Source organism: Triticum urartu, chromosome 2A (genome assembly GCF_056163025.1).
Source record: "Triticum urartu cultivar PI428250 chromosome 2A, HENAU_Tu73, whole genome shotgun sequence".
Classification (NCBI taxonomy): Eukaryota; Viridiplantae; Streptophyta; class Magnoliopsida; order Poales; family Poaceae; genus Triticum; species Triticum urartu.
The window spans coordinates 751,058,429-751,077,440 of record NC_141874.1 but is presented as its reverse complement, the minus strand read 5'-3'; the positions used below and the strand labels follow the sequence as shown (position 1 = coordinate 751,077,440).

Sequence of the window (19,012 nt, the reverse complement as noted above, 5' to 3'; positions counted from 1 at the left end):
CTGAGGAGAAGAAACAGGTGGATGGAGGGAGGTATATGGCCTGAAGAAGAGGATTTGGGGACGCTGGTGCTCCCGCTCGAGGGAAAAGGCTGGGAAGAAGAGCAGAACGCCGGCAGCCCGGTGGATTGGGGATGAGGTGGACTGGATGCGGAGGAGAAAGGGAGGAGGGGAGGGGCGACTCTGCTTAGCGGCTTTATTAAGGGGCAAATGACGTTTGGCCTTGACTAGCAAAGTGAGGAGAAATCTCAGTTTCATGTATTTTATCCAACTATGAGCAAAAGTATGCTATTTAATCAAATAAAAGAAAGATGTGCTATAGGAGCAAAGTGCCAGAAAAAGTGTGGCATTTTCTCAAATTGCTCAAGCTGTCCGTATCTAGACAAATCCAAGACAAGTAATTCGGAACAGAGGGCGTATAACCTAACACAAACAAAATCCACCACACGAACGTTAAGCCCTGAACAAACGATTAAAGCTGCTATAGCTGACTTGCAGTAAACAATATTACAGATCTCTGAATGGTTTCTGGTAGGCTGACCTGAAGCAAAAGCTTTTATACACCTATAATAACATCGCTTGATGGTCACAGTTCAGCTTGATGTATCAGTTCTCTCTATCGAACCTGGCACTGGCTTGATTGAATCCCACGTTGCTGGAACTGGCGCACCGCTTTCTTGTTCCTCCAAATCTAAGCATGATCCATTTTCTCCGCTACATCCTTGCTTGCAGAGAGCTACTTGCTCTATTCTCTTCCCCCAGAGAACATTGTACAGGCCACCAACCATGAGCGCGCCACTTATTACACTGTTAATCAGTAGAAGAAAATATGAAGATATTTTTGGGTGTAGTACTTCTGCCTAACAAGCAAACATTAAGAAACGCACCTTCCAAGGGTGACTGCTTCTCCTATGAGAAGTGACAGAATGATTGTGATAACCAAAATTAGGGGTACCGTCATGGCCAGGAATACTGGGCCGCACCTGCCAATCACCCAGATTTGGAGGTAGTTTGCCAATGCGGTAACAAATAAACCCTACAATGTAAAGTAATTTCACAGGGTCAGGACTTTCTTTTCTACTTGTACGGTAACATTCTTACCGAAAAAGTTTTTTTTTACCAAAAAAGATAACATTCTTCTTACAAACACCATGTATGGTTTTTGGGTCCGGTTTCCCTCATTAACTGGCCCAACTCTTTTCTTCTTAATGCAACGCGGCAGCTCCCCGCCCTCTAAAGAGGTTTCGTAAAAAAATGAAGGATTTGCTATTGCTGAGGGGATTCTTATACTTACACAATAGATGATCGCCACAAGACCTACATCCAGTCCCAACTTCCATCTTGAAAAGTCCCTCTCCATCACTAGAGCCATAAAAAATGATTGAACAGTCGCAAAGACAATCTGAAGGCTCGTGTTAAGCAGCATGGACGGATACTCCTCCAGCAAAGGGCCCTAGAAGCAACATGGAATAAATTAGCATCTGAACATGCATACACACCGTACCTGAATCTGTAACCTGTGCACACAGCAAGATGCATACCTGAAACACTGTCCAAAGCGCAAACATTACAGTCGCAAGAGACTGCAGGAGAATTCCCAATATCCAGCTCCTTGAGGGATGAGTATCAACTCGACTTGGGTGGCGAAAAATAGGATGATGGACTATAGATTTGAGCTCTGGTCCTTGGTATAACGCTAGTACAGTAACACCAGCCGCACAAATCACTATACCAGAAACTTTCACAATCCCATGGAAGCTCTTTAATTGCAAAGACTCCATTCTGCCATAAGAAGAATAACAAATCACTCACTTATCCACAATTTGTTTTATCATAATATTGTAGACAAACCAAGTTGAACCTATTTTCAGTCCCACTATTGTTACTACACCATGTTCATCAAAGCACTCACATCTACACAAAAGTAGGTTTACACTACTAAATAGTAGTAATGGTAAAGATCTGACTTGGTGGTGGTTCATTCACTTCTTAAGTTATTTGAACCACCACAGTCGTCGTCCATTTTCCAGAGGTTGCACATATGGTTGATTTGACTAATGTATATTTCGTAATGATGTTTTTTTATGAAGCATGGGCTATGTGTCACACGTTTAACCAACTGACAAATTTGTAGGAAAAGATAACTTCAGTAGCAGCGCATGAGCATTTAGCTAGCTAGTAATTTTTTTATTAGGTTCAAAGAAGCGCACATAAACAAATGTCACAATGGTACATCAATGTCAATTAGTGCAGAGAAATAAATATGTACACCCAAATAAGTATCAGCACCCTAGTAGGTATCGGGTAACCATACAATGTGACTACATACTCGATAAGGCCAGAGAATTAAGGGATGTTGCTCAAATCTACCATCACACTAATTATCTTGTCCATGTGTCCAACCCTTTTCACGTCAACAAATGATTTTTCATCACATCATAATTCTCACAATTATTCACGCCATCAACCCAATATCCATGATTTCGGCCTACCATCCCGAGGCATCGCGTGGGTCATCTTCTAGTATCAACTATGTATGTTACAAACTTGAATCTTCTTCTCATAATCACACATTTATGCAAAGCTATTCTTCTGTATTCAATGCAAATAGATTATATATAGATATCATACTCATGCAATATATGTGTGGATATCACAACTACAAATTTGCTGAGCTTAGTTTGATGACATATTTAAATTTTAGTTACCACAAGGCAATGTAAAAATGTTCTACCCCTAGGAATGTATTGCAATTATCATTAAAAACACATACCCCAACAGAAGAGCCAAAAAGAAAGTTAACACTGGCAGGAGATTTAGTACTGCAGAAGCAGAAGTTGCTGAAGCATAATTGAGACCAACACATGATATGTTAAGAGAAGCAGACATCCTGGGAAAATGAAAGAAATGAATATTACTAGTATTTTAAAAACAAAAACTCAGTAAAGATAGCTAAGAAATACCAAGGGTCTGTTGTAAGAAAAAAATAGATGGTATGATTCTACAAAATAACTACTTACATCATTCTTAGCTTTGCGCAACACTCCTGCAGAAAGTTAATTAGTTAACCTAATTAAATAGCTATTTTCCCCCACAAAGATGTGCCATAATTTTCGCAGTTAGCTGAACAATTAGAAATATATATTAATCAGATAAAACTGAAATTCGTGGATTGGCATTGACGAAGGCGATGACTATACTACACTCAAACCAGAAGGTCAGAGCAAGAAATTAATGAAAACTAAGTAAATTTGTATTGCAAGGGTACACATGGATGCACATAAAAGAGCTTCAGACATATGTTTGGATAAGAGCAAACAGATTGATACACTATAGGTTAGGTAGATATCTAATAAATCATGTCACCATTTCTCACATGAATACTCTCGCCCCAATAATATACAAAAAGGAGAAAACATAACAGATTGTTGCATGTAATGTTTTTATCTAACAGTGAGATTTGATAGACAAGAAGATCAAGTGTAGAGCAGCACTTCTGCCTTATATGTTGACCTACCCATATAATGCATGCACAAATAGTTTCAGACAGACTTTGTATGAGAGTCGTGGGACCGTTTTCCTGCAAAAATAAATCTCAGTGCAAATTTCCTAGATGACATCCAGATCCACGTAAATAAGCAGGCAAAAATCTGCGTACCTTTCAATTGCAAAAGCAATAGGCAGTAAGAACATGGTACCTATTAAATGCCTGTAGAAAACAAGAACGTATGTGCTTGTACCTTGGTTAAAAGCAACCTTGGTAAGTATCTGCATAACCGCATAGATAAACCTTAAGAGAAATGAAACAGCATAAGGTGCTCTGTTGCCCATGACTCCCGTTTGTTAGAACTTCAAAGATGTATGCTTAAATACTACTACTTGCCCATTGCAACACTTTGTCAAGCATTTGCCATCAGGATACTTAATCAAACCCTCGCTGTCATAAGGTTTGTTCAGATATGACTCATAGGTATCCACTGAAGAAATAATACGTTGTACTTATGCTTTACTATCAACATGCCACACTAGCCTCTCACTTTAAAAAGGTTAAAAAACGGCAGAAAACTCCTTTTTGGTCTTACAAGTTGGTTACATCATACTTCACAACATCAAAACTTTACACTGTAAAAAAACATTAATTGCAACTAATTAGGTATGTCAGTAACAAGGTGCTTGTGTACTTATTAGAATGGATGATGCATCCACACCCAATGCACAACTATGTTGGCTTAAATGAAAAGTCATGTGCACTGACAGTATTATTCATCATAGGTTGTTCATCTTCCTAGAGAAAAATGTCACTCAGTGACTAATGCTCAGTGAGTCATTTGCAATTGTATATTTCTATAGACATTATTCTGTTTGAAGAGGTCTTTTAGTGGTTGCAGGATACAAATGCGTCTTATGACGGGGGAGTGAGTGGCAAAAGTGACACATGATGTGGGAAAGGAAAAGGGTAACAGTAAACAAATGCATCTCTATGAACGGTGGAGAGATTAGTGGCAAAAGTGACGCATGTCGTGGAAAAGAATAAGGCAACAGTTATGGACGACAAGGAGTAAAATCATAAGAGGCTTGCTTCGGTATGGTAAACGTACTAGCGTAGACGTACACAGCAAATCCAAATCCCTCCCTCCTGGCCTGGCTCATTTCATTTTTTATTTTTTTACCCTCAAAAATATGCGTGATGTAGGGTTCGGTCTCCATACCTCTTGATTTTACTTCCACCCGTGGTAACCAACTGGGACAACGCATTTGTTGTGTTGGTTATTTCTTTTAGTCTTATTATTGTGAATTTTTCAGCCTACTTTTCTTTCGGAAAGCACTAGGCCAGCAACCATCGTTGGATGAGAAAGCTTTGGCTGTCTGGATTTGACTTGAGAACGTGGCTTCCCATAGGTAGTTTGCACGTAACAAACGGAATTGATTCTGATTTGTTTCCTAAAGCTGTCCAGCGGAAATTACTTGTCCTTCTAAAATCATGCGAGTATAAATTACATGTCCTTCCCATAGGTGGTCTGTACGCCATACATGCTCCTAAAATCAGGCGCATATTAAATTTGCTTTCACCGTAATGAAAATGTTCTTCATTTAGTTAATCAATTTGCTTCGAATTTAAAATATATTCCGACTTTACCAAAAATTGTTTTGTGTTGGATAAAATTATTTATCCCATCAGATCTCGAACATGGAATTTGCTTTCTTCTGATGCATACCAAATATTATTTTGACACAACACGTGTTTTGAACACAATGAAATCATGTTTCAATCAATTCGAGGATTTGCTTCTGGTGCAACTAAAATATGCTTCAGTTTTTTGTTTGCGAGGAACCAACAAATGTATCCATAAAATTTCAGTTAGAGAATTTGCTTAGATACATGAGTCCAATGTAACAGAATATTCTCGTTTCCAATCACAATAAAAGTTGGGCCCTCTAATTGTACGTTTAGCTTCCACTATGGTTAGAATTTTTTATCTATCTAGATCTAGAAATTTGGGGTTGCTCGTATATTATTCTGCATTGTTCGCTCTTTCTTTGCATCATCTGGCAGAAATTTTCCAACACCAACACAAAAGACCAAAAAATTGATTTTTTTAGCTTGGTCTTTGGTTTGTCAGTTTTTATGCCTAGCCCTAGCTCCAAGGTTGAAAAAGTTCGCGAAATTGAAATTAGTTAATCAATTTGAAAAATTCATGAATTTGATAAAAAAAATAACAATAGATGGCCTGGCGTGTCGCAACTTGCATACGGTGTTGAAAATCGTTCAAACCTGACATGCATTAATACCATGGGCATGCCTCGCTGTTTGCAAAATTTGGGGTCATTTGAAGGACGTCCAAACATAGACCATGTTCAATGAGGGGGTTCGAAAGGCAAGAAGACTGAGCACAATGTTTCCCGATATTCTTAAAATGACCCCAACTTTTTCAAGTAGGTGGGCATTGTTGGGGAACGTTGCAGAAAATAAAAATTTTCCTACTCGTTTCACCAAGATCCATCTAGGAGTTCATCTAGCAACGAGTGATCGGATGCATCTACATACCTTTGTAGATCGCGAGCGGAAGCGTTCAAAGAACGGGGATGATGTAGTCGAACACGACGTGAATCAAATCACCGGAGATCCTAGCACCGAACGGACGGTGCCTCCGCGTTCAACACACGTACGGGACAGGAGACGTCTCCTCCTTCTTGATCCAGCAAGGGGGAAGGAGAGGTTGATGAAGATCCAGCAGCACGACGGCGTGGTGGTGGATGCAGGGCGTGACAGTAGCAGGGCTTCGCCTATACTACGAGAGAGAGACGTAACGGGGAGAGAGGGAGGCGCCAGGGGCTGGTGTGTCAAGTCCCTCCTCTCCCCCACTATATATAGAAGGGCCAAGGGGGGGTGGTGCGCTAGCCTAGGAGATCCAATCTCCTAGGTGCGGCAGCCAAGGGGAGGTTTCCCTCCCCCCCAAGGCACCTAGAGGTGCCTTCCACCATTGGGACTCTTCCCTTTTGTGGAAACCTAGGCGCATGGGCTTTTGGGGCTGGTGCCCTTGGCCCATGCAGGCCAAGGCGCACCCCCAACAGCCCATGTGGCCCCCCGGGACAGGTGGCCCCACCCGGTGGACCCCCGGGACCCCTCAGGTGGTCCCGGTACAATACCGATAACCCCGAAACTTGTCCTGATGGCCGAAACAGCACTTCCTATATATAATTCTTTACCTCCGGACCATTCCGGAACTCCTCGTGACGTCCGGGATCTCATCCGGGACTCCGAACAACATTCGGGTTACTGCATATACATATCTTCACAACCCTAGCGTCACCGAACCTTAAGTGTGTAGACCCTACGGGTTCGGGAGACATGCAGACATGACCGGGACGACTCTCCGGTCAATAACCAACAGCGGGATCTGGATACCCATGTTGGCTCCCACATGCTCCATGATGATCTCATCGGATGAACCACGATGTCGAGGATTTAATCAACCCCGTATACAATTCCCTTTGTCAATCGGTATGTTACTTGCCCGAGAATCGATCGTTGGTATCCCAATACCTTGTTCAGTCTCGTTACCGGCAAGTCACTTTACTCGTACCGTAATGCATGATCCCGTTATCAACCACTTGGTCACCTTGAGCTCATAATGATGATGCATTACCGAGTGGGCCCAGTGATACCTCTCCGTTATATGGAGTGACAAATCCCAGTCTCGATTCGTGTCAACCCAACAGACACTTTCGGAAATACCTGTAGTGCACCTTTATAGTTACCCAGTTACGTTGTGACGTTTGATACACCCAAAGCACTCTTACGGTATCCGGGAGTTACACGATCTCATGGTCAAAGGAAAAAATACTTGACATTGGAAAAGCTCTAGCAAACGAACTACAGATCTTGTGCTATGCTTAGGATTAGGTCTTGTCCATCACATCATTCTCCTAATGATGTGATCCCGTTATCAATGACATCCAATGTCCATAGCCAGGAAACCATGACTATCTGTTGATCAACGAGCTAGTCAACTAGAGGCTTACTAGGGACATATTATGGTCTATGTATTCACACGTGTATTACGATTTCCGGATAATACAGTTATAGCATGAATAAAGACAATTATCATGATCAAAGAAATATAATAATAATACTTTTATTATTGCCTCTAGGGCATATTTCCAACAGTCTCCCACTTGCACTAGAGTCAATAATCTAGTTACATTGTGATGAATCGAACACCCATGGAATTCTGGTGTTGATCATGTTTTGCCCTAGGGAGAGGTTTAGTCAACGGATCTGCTACATTCAGGTCCGTATGTACTTTACAAATCTCTATGTCTCCATCTTGAACATTTTCACGAATGGAGTTGAAGCGACGCTTGATGTGCCTTGTCTTCTTGTGAAACCTGGGCTCCTTGGCAAGTGCAATAGCTCCAGTGTTGTCACAAAAGAGTTTGATTGGCCCCGACGCATTGGGTATGACTCCTAGGTCGGTGATGAACTCCTTCACCCATATTGCTTCATGTGCTGCCTCCGAGGCTGCCATGTACTCCGCTTCACATGTAGATCCCGCCACGACGCTCTGTTTGCAGCTGCACCAGCTCACTGCTCCACCATTCAACATATACACGTATCCGGTTTGTGACTTAGAGTCATCCAGATCTGTGTCGAAGCTAGCGTCGACGTAACCCTTTATGACGAGCTCTTCGTCACCTCCATAAACGAGAAACATTTCCTTAGTCCTTTTCAGGTACTTCAGGATATTCTTGACCGCTGTCCAGTGTTCCTTGCCGGGATTACTTTGGTACCTTCCTACCAAACTTACGGCAAGGTTTACATCAGGTCTGGTACACAGCATGGCATACATAATAGAACCTATGGCTGAGGCATAGGGGATGATGCTCATCTCTTCTATATCTTCTGCCGTGGTCGGGCATTGAGCCGAGCTCAATCTCACACCTTGCAAAACAGGCAAGAACCCTTTCTTGGACTGATCCATTTTGAACTTCTTCAAAATCTTATCAAGGTATGTGCTTTGTGAAAGACCTATGAGGCGTCTTGATCTATCTCTATAGATCTCGATGCCTAATATATAAGCAGCTTCTCCAAGGTCCTTCATTGAAAAACCCTTATTCAAGTAGGCCTTGATGCTGTCCAAGAGTTCTATATCATTTCCCATCAAAAGTATGTCATCTACATATAGTATGAGGAATGCTACAGAGCTCCCACTCACTTTCTTGTAAACGCAGGCTTCTCCATAAGTCTGCGTAAACCCAAACGCTTTGATCATCTCATCAAAGCGAATGTTCCAACTCCGAGATGCTTGCACCAGCCCATAAATCGAGCGTTGGAGCTTGCACACCTTGTTAGCATTCTTAGGATCGACAAAACCTTCTGGCTGCATCATATACAATTCTTCCTTAAGGAAACCATTAAGGAATGCCGTTTTGACGTCCATTTGCCATATTTCATAATCGTAGAATGCGGCAATTGCTAACATGATTCGGATGGACTTTAGCTTCGCTACCGGTGAGAAAGTCTCATCGTAGTCAACCCCTTGAACTTGTCGATAACCCTTAGCGACAAGCCGAGCTTTATAGATGGTCACATTACCATCCGCGTCTGTCTTCTTCTTAAAGATCCATTTATTTTCTATGGCTCGCCGTTCAACGGGCAAGTCAGTCAAAGTCCATACTTCGTTTTCATACATGGATCCTATCTCGGATTTCATGGCTTCTAGCCATTTGTTGGAATCCGGGCCCGCCATCGCTTCTTCATAGTTCGAAGGTTCACCGTTGTCTAACAACATAATTTCCAAGACAGGGTTGCCGTACCACTCTGGTGCGGAACGTGTTCTTGTGGACCTTCGAATTTCAGTAGGAGCTTGATCAGAAGTATCTTGATCATCATGAATAACTTCCTCTCTAGTCGGTGCAGGCACCTCAGGAACATTTTCTTGAGTTGCGCCATTTACCGGTTCAAGAGGCAATACTTCATCAAGTTCTACTTTCCTCCCACTTACTTCTTTCAAGAGAAACTCTTTCTCTAGAAAGGATCCATTCCTGGCAACAAAGATCTTGCCTTCGGATCTGAGGTAGAAGGTATACCCAGCAGTTTCTTTAGGGTATCCTATGAAGACGCATTTTTCCGACTTGGGTTCGAGATTTTCAGGTTGAAGTTTCTTGACATAAGCATCGCATCCCCAAACTTTTAGAAACGACAGCTTAGGTTTCTTCCCAAACCATAATTCATACGGTGTCGTCTCAACGGATTTCGACGGAGCCCTATTTAAAGTGAATGCGGCAGTCTCTAAAGCATAGCCCCAAAAAGATAGCGGTAAATCGGTAAGAGACATCATAGATCGCACCATATCTAATAGAGTGCGATTACGACGTTCGGACACACCGTTACGCTGAGGTGTTCCAGGCGGCGTGAGTTGTGAAACTATTCCACATTTTCTTAAGTGTGTGCCAAATTCATGACTCAAGTATTCTCCTCCACGATCTGATCGTAGAAACTTGATTTTCCTGTCACATTGATTTTCAACCTCACTCTGAAATTCCTTGAACTTTTCAAAGGTTTCAGACTTGTGTTTCATTAAGTAGACATACCCATGTCTACTCAAGTCATCAGTGAGGGTGAGAACATAACGATAGCTACCGCGAGCCTCAACACTCATTGGACCGCACACATCAGTATGTATGATTTCCAATAAGTTGGTTGCTCGCTCCATTGTTCCTGAGAACGGAGTCTTGGTCATTTTTCCCATGAGGCATGGTTCGCACGTATCAAATGATTCATAATCAAGAGACTCTAAAAGTCCATCTGCATGGAGCTTCTTCATGCGTTTGACACCTATGTGACCAAGGCGGCAGTGCCACAAGTATGTGGGACTATCATTATCAACCTTACATCTTTTGGTACTCACACTATGAACATGTGTAGTAATACGCTCGAGATTCATTAAGAATAAACCATTGACTATCGGAGCATGACCATAAAACATATCTCTCATATAAATAGAACAACCTTTATTCTCGGATTTAAATGAGTAGCCATCTCGTATTAAACGAGATCCTGATACAATGTTCATGCTCAAACATGGCACTAAATAACAATTATTGAGGTTTACAACTAATCCCGTAGGTAAATGTAGAGGTAGCGCGCCGACGGCGATCACATCGACCTTGGAACCATTCCCGACGCGCATCGTCACCTCGTCCTTCGCCAGTTTCCGTTTATTCCACAGCTCCTGCTGTGAGTTACAAATATGAGCAACGGCACCGGTATCAAATACCCAGGAGTTACTACGAGTACTGGTAAGGTACACATCAATTACATGTATATCAAATATACCTTTGGTGTTGCCGGCCTTCTTGTCCGCTAAGTATTTGGGGCAGTTCCGCTTCCAGTGACCCTTCCCTTTGCAATAAAAGCACTCTGTCTCAGGCTTGGGTCCATTCTTTGACTTCTTCCCGACAGCTTGCTTGCCGGGCGCAGCAACTTCCTTGCCGTCCTTCTTGAAGTTCTTTTTACCCTTGCCCTTCTTGAACTTAGTGGTTTTATTCATCATCAACACTTGATGTTCCTTCTTGACTTTTACCTCTGCTGATTTCAGCATAGCAAATACTTCAGGAATGGTCTTTACCATCCCCTGCATATTGAAGTTCATCACAAAGCTCTTGTAGCTTGGTGGAAGCGACTGGAGGATTCTGTCAATGACCGCGTCATCCGGGAGATTAACTCCCAGCTGAGTCAAGCGGTTATGTAACCCAGACATAGTGAGTATGTGCTCACTGACAAAACTATTTTCCTCCATCTTACAGCTGAAGAACTTATCGGAGACTTCATATCTCTCGATCCGGGCATGAGCTTGAAAAACCATTTTTAGCTCTTCGAACATCTCATATGCTCCATGTCTCTCAAAACGCTTTTGGAGCCCCGGCTCTAAGCTGTAAAGCATGCCGCACTGAACGAGGGAGTAGTCATCAGTACGTGTCTGCCAAGCGTTCATAGCGTCTTGGTTCTGTGGGACGGGTGGATCACCTAGCGGTGCTTGTAGGACATAATCTTTCTTGGCAGCTATGAGGATGATCCTCAGGTTCCGGACCCAGTCCGTATAGTTGCTGCCATCGTCTTTCAGCTTGGTTTTCTCTAGGAACGCGTTGAAAATTGAATACAACGTTGGCCATTTGATCTACAAGACATATTGTAAAGATTTTAGACTAAGTTCATGATAATTAAGTTCATCTAATCAAATTATTAATGAACTCCCACTCAGATTAGACATCCCTCTAGTCATCTAAGTGTTACACGATCCGAGTCGACTAGGCCGTGTCCGATTAACACGTGAGACGGACTAGTCATCGTCGGTGAACATCTTTATGTTGATCGTATCTTCCATACGACTCGTGTTCGACCTTTCGGTCTCTGTGTTCCGAGGCCATGTCTGTACATGCTAGGCTCGTCAAGTTAACCCTAAGTGTTTTTGCATGTGTAAAACTGTCTTACACCCGTTGTATGTGAACGTAAGGATCTATCACACCCGATTAACACGTGGTGCTTCGAAACGACGAACTGTAGCAACGGTGCACAGTTAGGGGAGAACACTTCTTGAAATTGTTGTAAGGGATCATCTTATTTACTACCGTCGTTCTAAGTAAACAAGATGCAAAACATGATAAACATCACATGCAATCAAATAATAATAGTGACATGATATGGCCAATATCACATGGCTCCTTTGATCTCCATCTTGGGGCTCCATGATCATCCTGTCACCGTCATACTCATCGACATGTAAGTTGTGATTCCTTGTACAATAGCATGAACATCTCATACATCACATATAGATCATTCATCATTCATCATAACTTTGGCCATATCATATCACAAAGCACTTGCTGCAAAAACAAGTTAGACGTCCTCTAATTGTTGTTGCAGGTTTTACGTGGCTGAAGTAGGGTTCTAACAAGAACGTTTTCTTACCTACGTGAAAGCCACAACGTGATTTGTCAACTTCTATTTACCCTTCATAAGGACCCTGTTCATCGAATCAGCTCCAACTAAAGTAGGAGAGACAGACACCCGCCAGCCACCTTATGCAACTTGTGCATGATTGTCGGTGGAACCGGTCTCACGTAAGCATACGTGTAAGGTTGGTCCGGGCCGCTTCATCCCACAATTTCGTTGAAGCAAGATAAGACTAGTAGCGGCAAGAAAGTTGACAACATCAACGCCCACAACAAATTGTGTTCTACTCGTGCAAGAGAACTACGCATACACCTAGCTCATGATGCCACTGTTGGGGAACGTTGCAGAAAACAAAAAATTTCCTACTCGTTTCACCAAGATCCATCTAGGAGTTCATCTAGCAACGAGTGATCGGATGCATCTACATACCTTTGTAGATCGCGAGCGGAAGCGTTCAAAGAACGGGGATGATGTAGTCGAACACGACGTGAATCAAATCACCGGAGATCCTAGCACCGAACGGACGGTGCCTCCGCGTTCAACACACGTACGGGACGGGAGACGTCTCCTCCTTCTTGATCCAGCAAGGGGGAAGGAGAGGTTGATGAAGATCCAGCAGCACGACGGCGTGGTGGTGGATGCAGGGCGTGACAGTAGCAGGGCTTCGCCTATACTACGAGAGGGAGACGTAACGGGGAGAGAGGGAGGCGCCAGGGGCTGGTGTGTCAAGTCCCTCCTCTCCCCCACTATATATAGGAGGGCCAAGGGGGGGGGTGCGCCAGCCTAGGAGATCCAATCTCCTAGGTGCGGCAGCCAAGGGGAGGTTTCCCTCCCCCCCAAGGCACCTAGAGGTGCCTTCCACCATTGGGACTCTTCCCTTTTGTGGAAACCTAGGCGCATGGGCTTTTGGGGCTGGTGCCCTTGGCCCATGCAGGCCAAGGCGCACCCCCAACAGCCCATGTGGCCCCCCGGGACAGGTGGCCCCACCCGGTGGACCCCCGGGACCCCTCCGGTGGTCCCGGTACAATACCGATAACCCCGAAACTTGTCCCGATGGCCGAAACAGCACTTCCTATATATAATTCTTTACCTCCGGACCATTCTGGAACTCCTTGTGACGTCCGGGATCTCATCCGGGACTCCGAACAACATTCGGGTTACTGCATATACATATCTTCACAACCCTAGCGTCACCGAACCTTAAGTGTGTAGACCCTACGGGTTCGGGAGACATGCAGACATGACCGGGACGACTCTCCGGTCAATAACCAACAGCGGGATCTGGATACCCATGTTGTCTGCCACATGCTCCACGATGATCTCATCGGATGAACCACGATGTCGAGGATTTAATCAACCCCGTATACAATTCCCTTTGTCAATCGGTATGTTACTTGCCCGAGACTCGATCGTTGGTATCCCAATACCTTGTTCAGTCTCATTACCGGCAAGTCACTTTACTCGTACCGTAATGCATGATCCCGTGATCAACCACTTGGTCACCTTGAGCTCATAATGATGATGCATTACCGAGTGGGCCCAGTGATACCTCTCCGTTATATGGAGTGACAAATCCCAGTCTCGATCCGTGTCAACCCAACAGACACTTTCGGAAATACCTGTAGTGCACCTTTATAGTTACCCAGTTACGTTGTGACGTTTGATACACCCAAAGCACTCTTACGGTATCCGGGAGTTACACGATCTCATGGTCAAAGGAAAAAATACTTGACATTGGAAAAGCTCTAGCAAACGAACTACAGATCTTGTGCTATGCTTAGGATTAGGTCTTGTCCATCACATCATTCTCCTAATGATGTGATCCCGTTATCAATGACATCCAATGTCCATAGCCAGGAAACCATGACTATCTGTTGATCAACGAGCTAGTCAACTAGAGGCTTACTAGGGACATATTATGGTCTATGTATTCACACGTGTATTACGATTTCCGGATAATACAGTTATAGCATGAATAAAGACAATTATCATGATCAAAGAAATATAATAATAATACTTTTATTATTGCCTCTAGGGCATATTTCCAACAGGCATGACCATGTTAGTTATCCATACCAAGTTTGAATGATTTTTGACACCGTATGCATGTTGCAACACGTCCGCCCATTTGTCGGCCTTTTTTGACTGAGAGAACTCTGGAAAATGCAAAATTTGTCAAGAAACAAAACAACTTGGCATGTTGCCTTGAATTGGTCATACAAGGTCATGAAAAAAAATTAAGATCACTTCAAGGATGTCGGAAACAATGTACTCTCACCTGAACACCCTCCATTGATATCATGGTCTATGTTTGGACATCCTTCAAATCACCCCAACTTTTGTAAGCATATGGGCATGTCCATGGTAGGCATCCATGTCAAGTTTGAAAGATTTTCGACACCCTATGCAAGTTGAGACACGTTCAGCCATTTATCGGTCTTTTTCGACAGAGAAAGCTTTAGAAAATGCAAAAAGATTTGAAAACCAAAACAGCTTGGCATTGTGCCTTGAATTGGTTGCACATGGCCACAGAAAAAAAATGTGCCATTTCAAGGATGTCAAAAGATACGTGCTCTCAATGGAGCCTTCTTGGCTTTAGGCCTACGTGAACACCCTTGGTTGAATATGATCTATTTTTGGACACTTGAAATAACAACAAATCTTGCAAACAGGTGGACATGCCCATGGTAGGCATCCGCGTCAGATTTGAACGATTTTTGACATAATATGCAAGTTGTGACACGTCCGGCCATTTGTCCGTTTATTTTACCAAGAAATCTCCAAAAAATACAAAATTTATCAAAAACGAAAACAAATTGATATGGTGCCTTGAATTGGTCATACAAGACCATGGAAAAAATAGACCATTTCAAGGATGTCAGGAAACAACATGCTCTCAGATGGAGCCTTCTGTGCTAACACCCTCCATTGAACATGGTGTCTTTTTGGACATTCATTAAATGACCTCAACTTATGCCAGGTGGCATGCCCATGGTAGGCATCCATGTCATGTTTGAAAAAAATATTTAAAATCATAATTTAAATAGGTACTTCAAACTATTATTCTATTTTTCTGTTTCCGTGCATGACAGTGAATCGGCCCAGTCATGCGGCCTCCTGTGAATAAAGTATTTAATTTGTGTTTTTTTCTCAAATTAGTGAACTTGTTTTTAAATCAATGAACTTTTTTCAATTTTGCGAGCTTCTTTGTCAAATTTGTGATTTTTTTTTCAAATTGATGAATGTTTTTCCTCCTTGGAGCTGGAGGGTTCGTGTGGCCCTGGACTGATATATCAAAATTGAGGTCCCTGTGTCAAAATCTAAGATGGCCCTATGTTGTTAGAGAAAAACGTCCGACTGGATCAAGTTGTCTTCTACGGCAGGCTGCGTGCATAAAAAGTATTTTGAGGTGTTCTTTTTATTAGCCTTAATATATTTTTAGGCATTTTGATGAAACGGCTAGAAACAACAAAGGTGTTTCCTCACATGCCTCAAGTGAATGAGGCGTTTTGGCATTTTAGAAAATATCTCCACAATGGCAGGAAGCCTACAATTAATAATTTATATACTTATAGAAATTTGAAGTCATAAAGGCTATTGCCCTTCATCTAACCAAAAAATACTTGTACTGTCTAGCTGGTCGCCCATGTTTTTTTACAAGCTTTATTATCGCAGAGGTCGCTAGATCGAGTGCAAATAAAACGAACTATTTCTTGAGGGATTGATGGGTCGATGGATTGGTTTTGAGCACCGGCCTAGTGTGTTCTTATATACTTTGTGCTATTTAAACACCAATGGGCAGTGTACTGGAGTGGCAGACTGTATTCTGGAGGACGAGGTAACGAGCGAACTTGACCTTTTTTTCCAGGATTTTTATGTCTTGCTTTGAATGGCAAGTGGGCCGGCCCAGTTGTTCGTGATAGTAACGGCGTGCTCGTTTGTACACAGACCGCGTACCGAAAATATTAATACGGACGACATACTTTCAGAAAACGACCATCATGCCCTTTATTATGAAGAGGTATGAGGTAATCGCAACTGTTGATGTGTTAGGGGGGTCTACCGAAACGGAAGTGAAATCATAAAATGACAAGCTGTATTAGTGTCTATTGCCATGTAAACGGCACTAAATCTAGAGTAGCTCTTTTTTTCGAAAAGGAGGATTGCCCCCGTATCTACATCGAGTGATGCATACAACCATTTTTATTAGATATTAAGCAGAATACAGGCAAATCAATGCCTGAACCATTACAGGATATGAAAGAAACACCTACGACTAAGTCGACTTTTTCCGCGGCAATGCCTCCAAGAAGGAACAAACGCCCTTGTGCCATCGTCATCATGTCCGACCAAAGATGGCCTAGACAAGGATTTTCATCCTGGTTGCCGAGATCAGTCAATGAAGACCAGTACAACAACAAGTAGTAGATAATGCCCTCGACGAGGCAATGGCGCAAGTTCGTCGCTGCCAAAGACCAGGCACCGTCACTCATGATGTATGGAGTTTACTGTGTTGAGCTAACTTTTTTCGAATCTCCGAATGAGCGAGAGGTTTCTGATGAGTCCACGAGTATGACCACGGGGATTGTCAAGGTCACCAGAGGGGAGGTGTCTGAGACACAGATCGTGCAGAGGCTCCGAGAGTTGTCCCCTGGGGATTTCTAGTGGGACCTTGTCAGTCTCGCTGATAAGATGTTCAGAGTTGAGTTTCCTTCCGTGGAGGATCTGCAGAGGTTGTTGAGTTTCGGGATGTGTAAGGTGCCGGGAACGGATGGCACCCTTGAGTTTCAGGAGTGGAAGCATGTTGAGCCTCAAGGCAAGCCGCTTACTCAGGCGTGATTGCGATTTTCCGGGGCTCCATCCAAGCCGCTGCAGGATGCTCGGGTTGTGGCCAGCATGGGCATTTTAGTGGGGAAGCCTGAGCGTGTGGACATGGAGTTCACCAGAGCTCACGGGATTGCTCGGGTTCTGGTTAGTATTTTGAACATTGAGTATGTGTCGGAAGTGGTTAAGTGGGCTTATCGAGGCAGGATTTATGATCTGGTTATTGAGTTTGAGGATGAGAGCCTTCTGGTTGCACCGACTCATGAGTCTGACGTGGATATGCACGAGGGTGATGGCAACGCGGGAGCACAGGAGCCGACGGTCGAGGACTCTGGAAGACAGCTGTCCGAGGGGCCGGGGTCCGAGACCGCGACGACCGGGGATGGAGCAGCCCCACCCTCCTCGGTGCCTTCGACGACTCTGAGATTTGGGTCTTTCGAGCCCTCTTCTGCACCCCCAAGGCTGTGGAGTGATCGGGTCGAGTCCGAGGAGGCTTTTGAGCTCGAGTTGCCTGCTTTGGGGTTTGAGGGTGCTGTGGATACCATTCCTGGGGATCTTGGGGTTTCATCGATCTCATTCTGGGGGGAGGAGGAGGTGAGTCGGCAGGTGGCCACTCCCTCTTGTGCTCAGTACACGGTACCTCCTCAGGAGGTGACGCAACTTGTCGTGCTTGGCTTGTCGGGTGGAGCCCTGGGGCAGGCGGCCTCGGGTTGCTCTCCTACTGCTGAGGAAGGGGATTCAGGGCAGGTGGCTCACGTGTCCTTTTCTTCGTTGGGAGGGGGTCTGGGGCAGGGGGCCTCGGATACCTCCTCTCCCGTTGCGTCTACATTTCGGTTGGTGGCGGCTCTGCCTTTGGGAGAGGGCTCGGGGCAGGTGGCCTCGAAGCTTTCTCCTCCTACGGCGCCTGTGGGGGTGGCTTCTTCGGTGCTGGGTGGGGAGCGAGGGCAGGCGGCCCTTGTACTGCTTCCACCACCCTTCCTGCTGGCCCCGTCCTGCGGGGCGCGCCAGGAGTCTGAGATCTTGGTGAGTGCCTTCCCACTCTCTGGCGAGGTTGTGGGTGAGCCCGTGCAGATGGATCGGCCAGCTGGTTGGGGTGAGGCAGGAGGCCGGACCCCGACTGCGATCTCTCGGGAGGAGGTCAATGCATTTGGAAGGATTCAGGATCCGATGTCTGAGGGGCGCCGGGTGAGTGGCCGTCTCCAGGCACAGCCGGATGTGGACGACATTCAGCAGCGGTGCGCTATGAGGGCAGCCAAGCTTCGTGATGTGGAGATCACTACTGGTATGTCAGTTAATACTTTCTAATTCCATTCTGCATTTTTCAAATGATGAGATTGTTGAAAATGCAAATCAATTAGGAGTTTCGCTCGGTAGTAATGACAGTGAAATCTCTAATTCTGTTAATGATCTTCTGGATCTAGAGGCTGAGCGGGCCTTAGAGATGATTCGTAATATTGCGGCTGTTAAACCAATGAGTGATTCTGAGGTTGATGCGCTCGGGTCAGGGTGCTCGACAATTTTTGTGTGGATCTGATGCCACCTATTACTGAGGCGGATGTAGAGGATGATTCTACTGAGATAGTTTTGGTTAGCCCCTCTGAGACTGGTTGTGAGGACCAGTTGCAGAGTCAAAGTGTCCCCAAGCGCAATTGGAAACGGAAGGTGTACCCGGCGTCCGCAGTGCGTAGGAGTGCTAGGGTTCGTATGGCAAAAAAATTCCATGATGAACTATGA

At 44.3% G+C, this 19,012-nt stretch overlaps 1 protein-coding gene and 1 pseudogene across 2 annotated transcripts; one reads left to right on the top strand and one right to left on the bottom strand.

Annotated features, from left to right (window-relative positions):
• Positions 1–464: 464 nt before the first annotated feature.
• Positions 465–3,862, bottom strand: LOC125534585 (WAT1-related protein At5g64700-like). 2 transcript variants are annotated; one of them, XM_087545447.1, is made up of 7 exons: positions 3,656–3,862; positions 3,515–3,577; positions 2,771–2,887; positions 1,539–1,779; positions 1,292–1,450; positions 981–1,033; positions 465–804 (listed from the first exon to the last, which is right to left on the bottom strand). In XM_087545447.1, exons 1-7 carry the CDS (start codon positions 3,826–3,828, stop codon positions 591–593), a joined length of 1,020 nt encoding a protein of 339 aa, XP_087401573.1. In that variant the 5' UTR covers positions 3,829–3,862; the 3' UTR covers positions 465–590. The 2 variants fall into 2 exon arrangements, with proteins under 2 accessions (XP_087401573.1, XP_048553727.2); XM_048697770.2 differs by having other exon boundaries at positions 885–1,033; positions 3,656–3,859.
• A 13,023-nt stretch (positions 3,863–16,885) lies between these two features.
• On the top strand, positions 16,886–19,012 carry LOC147987742 (uncharacterized; annotated as a pseudogene).